General features: G+C 31.2%; 1 protein-coding gene across 1 annotated transcript; it reads left to right on the forward strand.

Moving 5' to 3' along the window:
- Nucleotides 1-8,374: 8,374 nt before the first annotated feature.
- Nucleotides 8,375-12,203, forward strand: LOC114743280 (uncharacterized). The gene is made up of 3 exons (XM_028931483.1): nt 8,375-8,590; nt 10,791-10,861; nt 11,873-12,203. Exons 1-3 carry the CDS (start codon nt 8,375-8,377, stop codon nt 11,901-11,903), a joined length of 318 nt encoding a protein of 105 aa, XP_028787316.1. The 3' UTR covers nt 11,904-12,203.
- Nucleotides 12,204-13,801: the final 1,598 nt, after the last annotated feature.

A 13,801-nucleotide genomic window follows, 5' to 3' on the forward strand; every position in this document is an offset into this window, starting at 1 on the left:
CAAACCATATAATTAAACAGTCAAATTTAATAGAGGATAATAATTAGGATATTTTTGTTACAAAAATAAATTTTTAAGGCAAATAAGAGCAAAAAAAAATCAAGTTCTAAGTATTCCTTCGTCGATACTTTCAAAATATTTAAGTACCTTATCCATTTTCATATTAATATGAAGGCATTAATATTTTAGACTCAATCCAATTCTTAATATAAAAATAAATAAAATGTTAGACTTAGTTCAAAATATAATGTTTTTATTCATTTTGCCTTGCATATTCATTAACCGTGTTGGAGTTGGGACTTGTTTAAAATCGAGTTCATAAGCATTTATAAACACATAAGTTAAGATAAAAGAAAATATATGGGAAAATGTAACAATGGGACATAACAAAGAAAAAGAAAAAATAATTAAGATTAAAATTGTTAAAAAAAATGTATTAAATGGTTAGATATAAAATAAACCACATCTTTGTTCAAATTAAAAGCTCATAAATAAAACTGGTCGAAGCATTAGCAGTTGATGGATTTGAGTGACGTCACCCATATCATTTTCGCATATGTCATCCTAATTTTGGGTGGCATTTAATCCACTGGATCAGTAGAAGTCAAGTACGGAGCAATAATGATCCTCTGTGATCTTTTGAGCCGTAAGATGGTGTGCCTCGGGATTACAAGTCACAACCCATGTGCTTGCAAGCAACATGTTAATTGAATTAATATATACTAGTGTATTTATATATAAAATACCATCGAAAAGTAAATGAGTTATGCTTTAGCTCATCCGAGTAATATTTTTTTTCCAAGTGATGATAATAAAAATCAATTTAGTTTTTTTATTTAAGATGTAAATTTACATGCCAAGTATTATTCTACGCTACCAAACATTATAATATTTTTCACGTACAAAATTACACAAAAGTTCCTAACTAAAAAAAATGTCACAACCATTGACTTAACCAGCACTAACCATTAGTGAACATGTCAATCAAAAAAATAAAATTTTAAAATTACAGTCAATCAATGTTAATGCTTACTTATCTGATCTTATTTATAAGACAGGGAGAGAAGATATTTTTTGATTATATTTATAGGGTGCTGAAAGAAAGTTTTTGTATAGATATACAATTTTACTTTTTATTTGTTATTGCGTTAACTTTGTTTACACAAAGTATAAAATATAATATATATTAAATAAGAATAAATTTATAAAGTTATTAAATTTTAAATGAGAGTTAATGAGGTTGAAGATTTTTTTTAGTATATATAAAACATGCTGAAAGTGATTTATAAACAGGATCAGAAAAATAATAAATACTCTCCTCGGTCCACATGCTGCACCTCCTTGGGGCTAGGAGTGGAAACAGGTCAGGCGGCCTGTCAGGGGCCTATGGTTTGGCCTGCATTTGGCCTGGCCTGGCCGGGCCTGTTTCCCAAAAAAGACAGGCTCAGGCCTGTTTGAAAGCCTATTTAGTTAAACATGCCAGGTTTAGGCTTTTTAAAAAGCTTGTTAAGCCTGTTAAGCCGGCCTGGGCCTATCAGGAATTTATAATCATAATATATGAAAAAATTAATTAATGCTATTATTGTTAATGTGCTCTTTTAATTTATTTTTTAATTTTAATATATAGTTAATAGCTTAATCTTTTCTTAGATTTTGAAGTTTAGATGACAAGTGAAGATAAAAATATAATCTAAAATAATAATATCAATAAATAATGTGATTTTAAATCTTAAAAATATAAAGAAAATAGGAAAGAAAAATTTTGTTCCAAGAATGATAAATTAACTAACTTACGTATTATGTTAATTTAAGTATGATACCCTCTTTATTCATTATAAAATTAGTATTTTTGCCTCTTTATTTATTTGTCTTAATTTTAATTTTTTGTGTGTACTTAAACGTAGTCTTATTCCAAATTTTAACATATAATTACAATTAGTTTTCAATAATATTCTTATAAATTATAATTAAGATTTAAAATAGTACTTATGATACTAAAATTTAAATAAAAGACAAGACTAAAAATTAAATTATTATGTACGTTTTTTTTTATCTTAGCTTTTTTTAAAAAATTAATTATTATAATTTGAATTTTTTAAAAACACAAGCCTTTTAACAGGCTTTAGGCCAGGCTCAGGCTGAAAAGTAAGCCTGTAACAGGCCATAGGCCAAGCTCAGGCCAATAGGCTCCAAAACAAGCCTGGCCTGTTAAGAGCAAAGCTTGGCCTGGCCTGGCCTGGCCTGTTTCCACCCTTATTTGGGGCCGAAATCCTCCCTCCCTTAGCCGCGCTGTCATTTTTATTTTAATTTTAAATATATTTCCAACCCATTCTATTTTATTTTCTCACTCCCTTACCCCTCTCTTTAAATAAGAGTTTATTTGATGAATAATGCTAATATAAAAAATAATTAGAAGTTAAAATTTAATCATAAATATAACATATAAGCCTATTTTATTTCTTAATTTTTTTCTAAGCTAATTTATTTTAACTTATAAAATGATTTATAATTTAACATTGTATATATAAGTATTTTAAGAAAATCATATCCGTATTTGTTATAATTCCCTAATTTATTTAATTTTTATAATCGATCCAAATTAATCAAATAGGATTAGAGGAAATATGTTTTCTTTTTAGCACAGACAAAATGCATTAAATAAAAAAAAAAGTTTTACCAGGCTAAATAAAGATCGAAAGGGAAGTATGTTTTTATAATTTAAGTTGATTATTGACCGACGACCTGAATGGCAACATCTCTATAATTTTTGCATACGTAATATATGAAGCATCATATATCCGGGAATTTATGAATTGGGTCAATAAAGTTTATAGGCACGTAGCATTCATATCCTCACTAACCATTGCATGATCTCTTTAAATGTAAATCAACACCTAATTAGCAAAGCATTGACCTTTTTTTTTTTTTGCATTAAGAGGATTTGAATTCTTAATTTATTTCTGCATCTTACGCTATTCTTATCACTTGAAATAGCATGGCCGGGGGGGGGGGGACAAAGAACTAGTTTGAAGATTAGCATGCAAAACACTAGCTAATTTATAATTTTACTGATATAACTTGTTATAATTTAATTAATATATTTTTCAACTATATATATTATTAGAAACAAAAACTTCATAATATGTGCCATCAACAAGAAACGTTCAGAGAAAAATTATATAAATTTGGATGAGATTTTATATTTAAAATCAAAATAAACTTACTGGCTGGTTCTTACATTTAAGATTAGGGGAACTAGCTTTTATGTATCTTTGTGCTTCTCTTCTCTCCCTTTGTCCTTAAGGTGTTGGAATTTTTTTTTTCGGTAATCAAACTTAAGGTTTTATTATATGTTTGGATGACTTTGTGCTTTACCCAATTCAATAGGTTTTGATCAGAATTCATCCGAATGATTAACCCACCTAAGATAATAAATATTTTAAGGTAGTTCTGTGGTAAGTCTATTGTATTAATTTTATTCAACACCTTTGTGAGATGACATCTCATTCTCTTCTACTTTAATCTTCATTCTTTTTGCAAAGGCAAATTCTCCGCAGGACTAGAGGAAAGGTGAAAGAACCAACACACGATGAATTAATTAATATCGCTTTTACGTGAAAATATCAGATTTCTCTCTTTATTTTGAAAGTAACTTTTCTTCAATTCACACTGCTGAGCAAATCGGAAGACAAGCTGAGGTTGTCGAGAATATTATACATCATAAGTGAGAAAGAAAACTGTTGAACATTTTTTTCCCTAAGCGTAGTATTCTCTTATTCAAGATACTGTCAGGTATTAAATATGGGTAGAAATTCAAATCATGATTCGTTACTTTGTGAAAGACTAGCTTCTTCCACCAAACTCAATTCATTAGTTGTTCAATAATTTTTAACATTCAATTTTTTTTTAGTTTAAAAACTATTTGCTTTATTTTTATTTTATGTCAGTTCACTAAGAACATTTTAACGATTGACCACCAATCATACATGGACCCGCCAACAAATAATTACAGTACTTGAAATGCATTAAGGACCTTGTTCTTTTTCTTTAACTACTCTGATCCTGCATGTCATTTTTTACTACTTTTATACATATTAAAGACAATTAAAAATTAGTGAGATAATCTAATTTGTCAAAAAAACTCCGATATTTTTCACCAATTCATCCCAATGAATTAAACGTTTTTTTCCCAATGGATTTAAAGAGTAACTTAAAATAAGGGGCCATTTTAAAACAAAATGGGGATTTACTATTTTGTGTAACCGTTTTACTTAAGGGGTATTTGGATTGGGCTAAAAGTGCTTTCTAAAAACATTTTTTTGCAAATCGAGAAAAAATTTCTTCATATATTTATTTCGTATATCATAAAAGCACTTTAAAAATTATAATTTTATTTCTACCTAAACACCCCTTTAGTTTAAATAAAATTATCTTTCTTTCCAAAAAAAAGAGGACTTTTTTTATAAAAAAAAGATCAATTTTGATTATTTAATGACCTTCTTGTTTTGTACTCTGATTCACAATATAAGAAGTTGGTTAACTTTTCTCACATATCAAGAAATAAAAGTTTAATAATTAAATTTGTTTTAAAATGATAGATTTTTCCTATTTTACCCACTAAAAATGATAAAGTTACCTTTAATATTATACTTTTATTATTTCTCATCTCTCTCCTATATTTAATAGGAGTGGAAGTGAAAAATCACATTAATTATCTTGATGATATCTTATATTTTGGGAGAAAGACAATAAAATATTCTCAAAAATGCTAAAGGACACATCAGGGTGGGTGAATTTCAAAATTTTATATAAGATCCATTGTACTATTTTTGAATTTTAAAATGTTGTAAAATGAGATCATTGCAGTAATTATTTTTGTATAGCTATTGGTTATACAAGAATAGTAAATAACTAAACAAAAATAGTTACTAGATCTCCAACAACACTTAATGCATTTTTTGAAGTTTTGAAATAAAAATAGTTAATAACAAAACTAGAATAATTAATAACTAAATAAAAGTAGTCACCAAATTTTTTAAAATGAAAGTAATCAATTGTGATACTAGAGTATCCAATTGCTAAACAAAAATAGTCATCAAGTTTTAGAAATAAATGTAGTAAATAGTTAAAAAAGAGCAGTTAATGCATAGGAAAAAGATGTTGTCGGAGGTCCGCAACATGTTGCCTGAGCTCCGGTAGCCGCCATTGAAGGGTATGCAGGTGTCAAAACCCTAGCTGTTAGAAACAGACTAAGGGTGCTGAGGTGGCAAATCTCTACGAAAAAAAAGAAAAGAAAAAGAATAGTGAAGGGAATTTGTGTCATTTCTAAAATAGTACAAGAGGTCTAATTTGAAATTTTAAAATTCACCAACACTAAAAGTATCATTTATCATTTTTTTAGAATATTTTATTGTCTTTTTTTAATATTTTGGATCATAATTTTCTTTTAATCAATGTATTATATCATGGACCAAAAGGAGCGTGATGCTCCATTTAAAGTGACATTTATATGAATGGAAGAAAATAATTATAAATAAAAGAAAATAAGTAATGCAATGAACTTCTTTCCTTTTCATTTATAACATCAATGAATATCTCTCCCAACGTGATTTGTCTTTTATGTGCAGTGGAGTGTGGAGAGATAGAGAGCGGCCCCGCGGGAAAAAATGTGTGGGAGAAAAAGACGAGCATGAATAGAGGTAAAGAGCGAAAACATCAAGCACTATTGATATCAAAACGCTGATGTTGGGTGGTCCAATTATTTATTAATTCGCTGGCAAAAAATCTATTTATTAATTATTGTTAAAATGGATAAGAATGCTGTAGTTAATTATCTCTCTCGTCTCAATATACTTATTAGTATCCACCTTCCTCACCAATATTTTAATAAAGAGTTTCCTTGAATTTTTCACAACTATTACTCCTTCTTTTTTTTTTTTTTAATAGAGAAAGGATCGAAATCTGTGTTTTTCTTATAGAGATATTGCTAATAAGATGACAGAAAAATTGATGATTTTTGTGGAAACATACATATGCAATAGCAACTCTTTCTAGCAAGTGGGTTTGCCTTTAAATATATTAACTGATCATCAAATTTTAATCACATTATTCATATCATTTTTAATCAAGATTAATTTCACTTGAGATTTAAAATACAAAGAGTTTTCATATTTCCCAACAAATAGACTTCTCAGAATTTGATCTTGTATTATAGATAAATTCTTTTTTTATGGAGTGAGGTCACTTATCACCTTATAGCCCACAACTTATTAGCTAGATTATTCATATCACTTTTGAATAATATCTTTTATTGATGAGATTTCATGTAGAAAATTAGACTCACATGTAGTTATTAATTGAATATAATCCACCATATTCATGTGCAAATTAATGGTTGTTAGCATTGAGCACAGGATAGACTTGTCAAAAAGCAATGAAAAGAAGAGATGTGATAATTGTTGAAAAAAATTTTATAGTGTCAAAGATTGTGACATAACAACCAAGAAAGTCTAAAGTTTGCCAAGTCTTTGTGGCCACATGAGAAGGTGGAAAAGGTAGAGAGAGTGGTGAAAAGGATGAGCATGAATTGGAGTGGGGCATCAATTATTTGTAGTATTGCGTTCTAGTTGAATGGTATAATCAATTGATGTGTTCAAAAGTGAGAAAGGTACAAACGATATTTCCTCAAGTAAATAAGAAGGATTATGATGAGGGTAATCTAATAATAAATAATAATAATTTCAAACCAATCCAGCCAACCAGTCAAAAGAGGACAAATCCAACAATTAACCCGGCCATACTATCAACATCAATTTTGGTTTATAGGAGCAAGGACCAGACATCAATAAAAGAAATTATCATAAGATTAAACATTTCCTATCAAAGAAACCAAACAGTAACGGTAGTACCATTGTTCATAATACCAATTTGGTGTGTACTTGTACTCTCTCCCGCACCACACACAAACGTACTCATATATGGTGATACTTGTTTGGATACATGTATATAATTAGACAAAACTCCTCTCATATATTTTTTTTATACACTATAAATCAGGATTGAAAAGCTCCGGCCAAAGCAACGGTTTAATGCCAATTAAAGATATAATTAATTGAGGGAGAAATTTCACACAGAGAAAAGAAATCGTAGATGCAATCATTACCACAAACCCAATATTAATCATAAATCCCACTGTATTAAGAGCAAATAAACTACTCTCTTTTTGGCAAATCAACTATTTTTTTTCCAGTTCAACTTGAGCGAACCAGTACAAAAAAAGGGTCAAGAATAAGATACAAAATAAACCATTGCACTAAATTATGCCACTCTATCATATATACGTGAAGATTCTATATGCCGCCATCATTAGCTTCTATTTTAAATTGCGTATTGCCATATAAGCATTAATCAAAACACCATTTCGCTTATCTTTCTTAAAAAGACAAAACGGGAACCATAGCTTGTATTTTCGTGTTTGATTCCCGTAATTTTGACAGCTAAGAATAACTAAGAATTGAATTAACCTTCGCCACTAGCTTGCTACCACTAAACGAGGAAATTAATCAAAAACCACTCATGCCTATTGGTATATACAAGTCTGAGTTTGAGGAGTAAAAGCGCGTTTGCTAGAATAGACACAAGGAATTGTGGTTAGCACCTTGACTCACATATTAGATCCGTGCAAGCAAAATGCTAAATAGACTCACACGTTTACCTGAGCATCCGCTGAACCCAGGGACGGTGCATAACTAACTATTACTTCCAGTCTTTAATAGAAGAACTGATTGACTAATTTAATTAGAGTAAAAAAAATTAGCTAAATTAGTTATCTGTAATAAATATATTTTTTTTAAAAAAAATATTCTTGCTAATTATGTGTATTTATTAGAGCTACCATGTGATGAAACTTTTAACATTTGTAACTACTACAAAGACTATTTTGAAAAAAAGAGATAAATATAAAAGATAAAATAGATTGGATTATTATATTTAGAACAAATTAAAAGTTAAACTAACTATTATATTAAGGATCGAAGATAATAATATTAAATTTACTCCTCACTAGTCAATATAAGGGCTAACTAATTAGCCCTTATATATATATATATTTTGGAATTTAAAGGAGCAATCTGAGATTACAAGTAAGATCAAACCCATAACTTTTTTACTTACAATGACAGCTTACATATCATTAGGCTATAATTTTTTAAGTAGTGACTGGTGAGGACTAAATTTTATTCAAAACTAAATCCAACTGAAAGGCCCAAAAACAGAGTGCAAAGCCCGAAATGCCTTTGAGGCCCATGTTCTGTGATCGAGTTCGTTCGTTCCCGGGGTCGAGACGCTAAGCGGGATCGACGAGGGATTGGATCAGATGGACGGAGCCGTCGTTGGCGGTACTGATCGGCATCACTGGTGGTGGGCTCTTGCAAGTGCGACTCAGTTCGGATGGGGCATACGTTCTTACGCTAAAGGATATGCCGGAGATTCACGCCTCATGCCATTCAAGGCCTTCGCCGTTGCATCTCTCTTCGTCGGCGCCGCCACCTCCGCCTCGTTCGGTGTCCTTCAAGCTCACGGGATCCATAAGGTATCATCTATTTCCCTATCTCATAGAATGTTTCATGGTCATGTTCCGATGCAGTGGCTGGAATTCCAGTAATCTGGGCGATATTGAGATCGTGTGTGTGTGTGTGTGTGTGTGTGTTTTATTTTTTTTTTAATTTACTTTTGGCTGGTGATTTCAAGTAAGAATCTTGATACATAATTGATAGTTGTGTTGATCGTTTGTTATGAGATGCTCTATAGTAGACATGTCTGCGTGATGTAGATAAGTTAGCCTGTGTTTGTTAAGAGGTTGTCCGAAATGTAATAAAGATCGTAACTTGTATTAACTCACTAAGATTTTCGCTTATGGGGAATTTGTCAATCTCAGTTCTCTCTTCTATGTCCATTCTTAATTTCTATTTGGTTCCTTATTAGTGATGTCAAATTTTGGCATTCTTTTCGGCCATTTCTTATAATACTCGCTACTATTGATGAACACAAATGCTTAATTCCCAAGCATGGAGGACATGAACAATCGGTGAATCGCTTCATTGCTTTAAAGGTGATGAGTTTGCTGAATTCCAGAATGATGTGAATAATTGAAACAATTATCCTGTTCTCAGTCAATAAAAACGAACTATTTCCTGCACTTTTTGCCGCATAAAGTATATGACCTAGGAATAAGAATCCTAAAGGTTTTCAAAGAATGATAAAGTTTTGCTCGAGATATGTGATTAAGTGGAGGAGCATCCAACGCAATTAGTTGTATATCTTGAGCAAAACTGGATCATTCTTTGAAGAAACATTTATGATTTCTGTTCCTTCTCCATTTTGTTCTTGAGCAATCCTTGTGATAGTTTGTAATCATATTATAAGCTCTGCATTGGGATTTTTTTAATACTATGAGAGATCCTACATTGCTTTGGGTCATCTTTTATCGGTAATAAGTTTGGGTCATTTTTATTTCCTAGAATACAGTAGTCCAAGCTTTTTAGTGAGAGAAAATAGGGTTTCTTTGTCAGTTGGTGTGGTAAGCAGGCACGTGAAGGCTATCTGTTGTGATCAGTAGCTTGTGGGTTGGTGAAACAAGCCTTGAGGTCTTGTATAACTTCTTGTTATAATGAAAAAGTTATGGAAATTGATGGGATTGAAAGTAGGCCAATTTTTTCATTGAACTATATTAAAAGTAGTGTTTAAAGCTATCCCTTCCCTATCTCATCTACCTTCTGTTCTTTACCCTGAATGATATCTAGATGTCAAACGTAGCTTTACATATCTTGTTGGTTCTGGTTTAGATTTTTAAACTTCTTTCATAATATATTTTTCCCTTGCATATACCTTCTGTAAGAGTGTAACCAACACTCACCTAACTCCCTTCCTTCTTGGGGGGCTTATCCTTTGAATTAAGACCTAGCAATAGTGACATGTTGAGAAATAATACAGATATGTACACAAAAAATAAAGCTAGAACTGTGTGTAAAACAAAAATACGTCAACTAGATGACTTAATTGTGTGACGTCAAATGAGGGCTGGGTTGATTTTATATTAAGCATCTAAAAATATGTGCATTAGGAAAAATATGACTTTGGCTTCAGTTGTGAGCTTGGCATTAAACTCATGATTTTCAGGTCTAATTTTACCGTCCCTCATATCAAAGATGAAGTTAACAGACGGGCCAAATACTGAAAAATATTTTAGGTACAAATCAATTGCTTTCTTATGATAGAAGCTAGGTTGAGCTTCTAGTTGATTGACCTTCATCCTACTTAATCCAGATTTAGGGTCTGGTCATCTGTAATTCATTTTATTCTTCTGTTTGGGAACATGAAGTGTCTTCAGTTATTCATTTTTCCCCAGTTAGGAAAAGTTGTCCAATGCTCTGTTGTCTCATTTGGCCTTTTGGCATGAATGATTCAAAGCTGGTATAAAATATTGTTGGGCAAGAAGTAAAAAGGAAAATCAAATTTTGGGGCATCCATTTGCCTTTTCTAACTTATTTTTTTGGTACAACTATTTGGTATCCAATGCTACAGACTGATCCTGGCTCCAGTGTCTCTGACTTTTATGGTGGTCTTATCTGTAGCTAGAAAATATTGGAAGATGGCACTTGGAATTAACTTTGTGCCCCCACTGGCCATGTCATCACATAACTGTTTTTAATCAAAGAAATCTTTTGTTTTGAACCATTCTTAGATGTTTCATTCCCTCAGGCATCTGATTGATGTACTTCTCTCGTTTTTAGGTGGAAGATGTCATGCAAGTAGGTGCGAATATAAGAACAAGACTTGGACTACCTCCACGAGCGCAGGATAAGTAAACATTCTATCTTCATGTTGATACTTGATATAGAAATTTTGTCAGTGTTTGGCTAACTACTTTTTGAAGTGATTAGCTGTGCATATTCAACAACTATTGAGGAAAGAAAGAAGAAATTGATATGTCAACAATCTCCCTCAGGATAGAATGCAAAATACACTTGAATGTCTTATTTCCAAAATCTTCTTTACGACTCTTCTAGGTGGTCTGAAGAGTGCGGCCCAAAAAAGTTGTGACTGTAGTTTGTCTTTGAAAATTGAAGTTCCAATGCATGTAAATAAAATTCACATTGTCAATATGTAAAATAGAACTTATTACAAAGGGGGAATGGAGTACGAACCATGTAGTGATCTGGGAAAAACGGCCAGCAAACAAGAGAAAAAGAAAATGAAAATAAAAAGCTGATATGTATGCCTTCAAGGTGGAGCCATTTTATTCATGGTTTTGGAGCAATGCAGCATATGTGCATGTGCGTAAATGGATGAATAAGCTATTGTTGTTCTCTTCATATTAGGAGCATTGTAAACCTAGCATTTAATATTATCGAGTAGGGAAATTATTGCATAGGTGTGCCTGGGTAACAACTATTAAGGTTAGCAGAATGTAGTGGATAAGCATGTCAAATAATATCATATTAACATATGCACATGGAGCCAATGGCCTTATAGCCCAGTGGCATGGATGCTCCCTGTAAGTAGAAGATCATGAGTTCATTATCTGTTAGTGCTTGCCCCTCTAATTCAAGAAAAATTAAAAACACACACACACACGCACACGGGGAGAATGAATGGTTTATTTCCTTTCCTGAATGCGTCCCGGACTTGTTCTTTTTGTGTGTGTATGGTGGGGCATGGTCTTGTGTGTTTATGGTGTTCTCTCTTTTTTGGTAGGTCCTCCACGTAGTGACTATTGCATATTTCTTTGGGTCTATTTAGAGATCTGGATGATTCATGACAAAAGATTCAGTCATGAATGTCACTGGTAATTGGGTGGCTTCCTCCTTTACAGAATGAAGGCTTCAACAAATAAAGTTGCCTGACAAGGAACCTTGAATTTCTAAGGTGTCATGCAGTTCACCATCCTTAGCTCAACCACTGAATGCTTGTTCGGTGCATTGGGTTTCATTATTGTTTTTCTCAATTTTTGCCCTTAGCCGCGAGCAAATTTTATTAATTATGTCCTTAATCGCTTGGACATTTGTTAGCTCAGTTTCAAGTGTTTATTAGTCCCACATAACTCTTGCAATGTAGTAATTATGTTATCTACTAATATATGACATTTTATCAATTATTGATGATATGACTCCTCGAGCTACATGATTGATTGATTATTATTTGATGATTAGTTTGTTTTGGGATTATCTTTTTGCTTTTTATGAGCAAGTAGAATGTCATTCTCAAGATAAATTGTAGTGTTAACAATCACATTTAGTGCCTGACAGTGTCTTAAATAGGATTGCTTCCTATAGAATGATACCTATGTTTTAGCCTAAAAAAAAAACTTATAATTAATATTATTTTTTTATACATTTTACCTTCAATTAAATTTAACTTAGATAATAGAGTTCATTCTATAATTACGTCAATGCACCAATGCAATGCAAAAGTTAGAGACAGGGGCAAGTTGAAAAATAAAAATAAAGAAATAAAATAATCTAGTTGTCCTTAAGTTGAAAACAATGCATTATTTAAGTTGAAATACTGAATTTTTTTCCAGAAGAAAAAAAATGTGGTTGACATGAAAAAACGAATCCTAATCGATATTGTCTCCAAAACTAAATTAAAAAAACGTATGTTCATGTTATATTTTAATTGGTATCGTTCTCTATATTTACATTCTCTTATATTCTTTTCATTTAAAAAAAATATCTTGCACAGTTGAGTTATAAGTGTTAACAACTATTCATCTCAGCTAGATGTCATGAAGGCAGCTGTTGTTTCGCTCACTCTTGTGATTATCTGCAGAGGGGTTTCGTTGGACAAATCAAAGTCTTAACATTATCACATCACACGGATAAGTTAGAAATTTTATTTTATTATTATAATTAAAAAACTTGGACACCTAATAACAAAAGGATAGTTAGGAACAATTAAAAGTATGATAAATATTGGTACAAGTTGAGGAAAATAATTTGATAAAATTATTTTATAAAATATGAAAAGCTAATGTTCAAATTTCAATGTCATGATTAAAATGAAAAGTGTATGGAAGTGGAGGAAAAGGAATGTGGAGAGACCTACTTCTCACTTCTATCGGCTGGGAGATATCTTTCATAATTAATTATGGAGTTAATATTATCTTTAGTTTTTAAATTTTTTTTATAGTTTTGGTCACTAAAATTTAACAGATCAAACGATTCTAGGGACCAAAAATCTTTAGCCAGAGAAGAATGAAATTAACTTTAAGGGATTGAGTTCACTGATTTCAAATTTTAGAGACTAAAATTAAAATGAAACTAAATTTTAAGAATTAAAGATGATATTAACTCTAAATTTTGTAAAAGCCACAATTATGTTTTTTTTAACATCCAAACACTCCTATACATGCTAAAATTAATTATGAACACAAAATCAAACACCTATTTCAAAATCAACTATGAACTCAAAACTATAGTTATCTAATAAGTTACCAAACACCAGCTGTTTGGATTGAATTTTCAATCAATCATATGTGGCAAAACTCTTTGATTTTGATAAAATTTATTTTTGAGCTAAAACATTGGTTTAGCCATAAGCTATTCAAAAGAGACTCCATATAACCAATTTTATAAATCGCCCTTTATAAGGATATGGTCTGTTTTAATTTTTTTTTTGGGGGGGGGGGTTAAATAACAGGTATCCAACACAATATCTTGACCTTGGGCTTCTTTGGCTCAGTTTTTTTATCCGCGCAAGTGGTAAACTAGTCGAGGGTCGAGGGTATCAAGGTATCGTTTGG

The sequence above is a fragment of the Neltuma alba genome, unplaced genomic scaffold, assembly GCF_004799145.2.
Source record: "Neltuma alba isolate B1F8T4 unplaced genomic scaffold, ASM479914v2 tig00003988_pilon, whole genome shotgun sequence".
NCBI lineage: Eukaryota > Viridiplantae > Streptophyta > Magnoliopsida > Fabales > Fabaceae > Neltuma > Neltuma alba.

What these genes read in the sequence shown, in the direction of transcription:
- LOC114743280 (XM_028931483.1), top strand. Translation starts at nt 8,375, where the DNA reads ATGGACGGAGCCGTCGTTGGCGGTACTGATCGGCATCACTGGTGGTGG. An exon ending in AAGCTCACGGGATCCATAAG is followed by an intron (nt 8,591 to 10,790) that starts GTATCATCTATT and finishes TCTCGTTTTTAG; the next exon opens with GTGGAAGATGTCATGCAAGT. An exon ending in CCTCCACGAGCGCAGGATAA is followed by an intron (nt 10,862 to 11,872) that starts GTAAACATTCTA and finishes CCTCCTTTACAG; the next exon opens with AATGAAGGCTTCAACAAATA.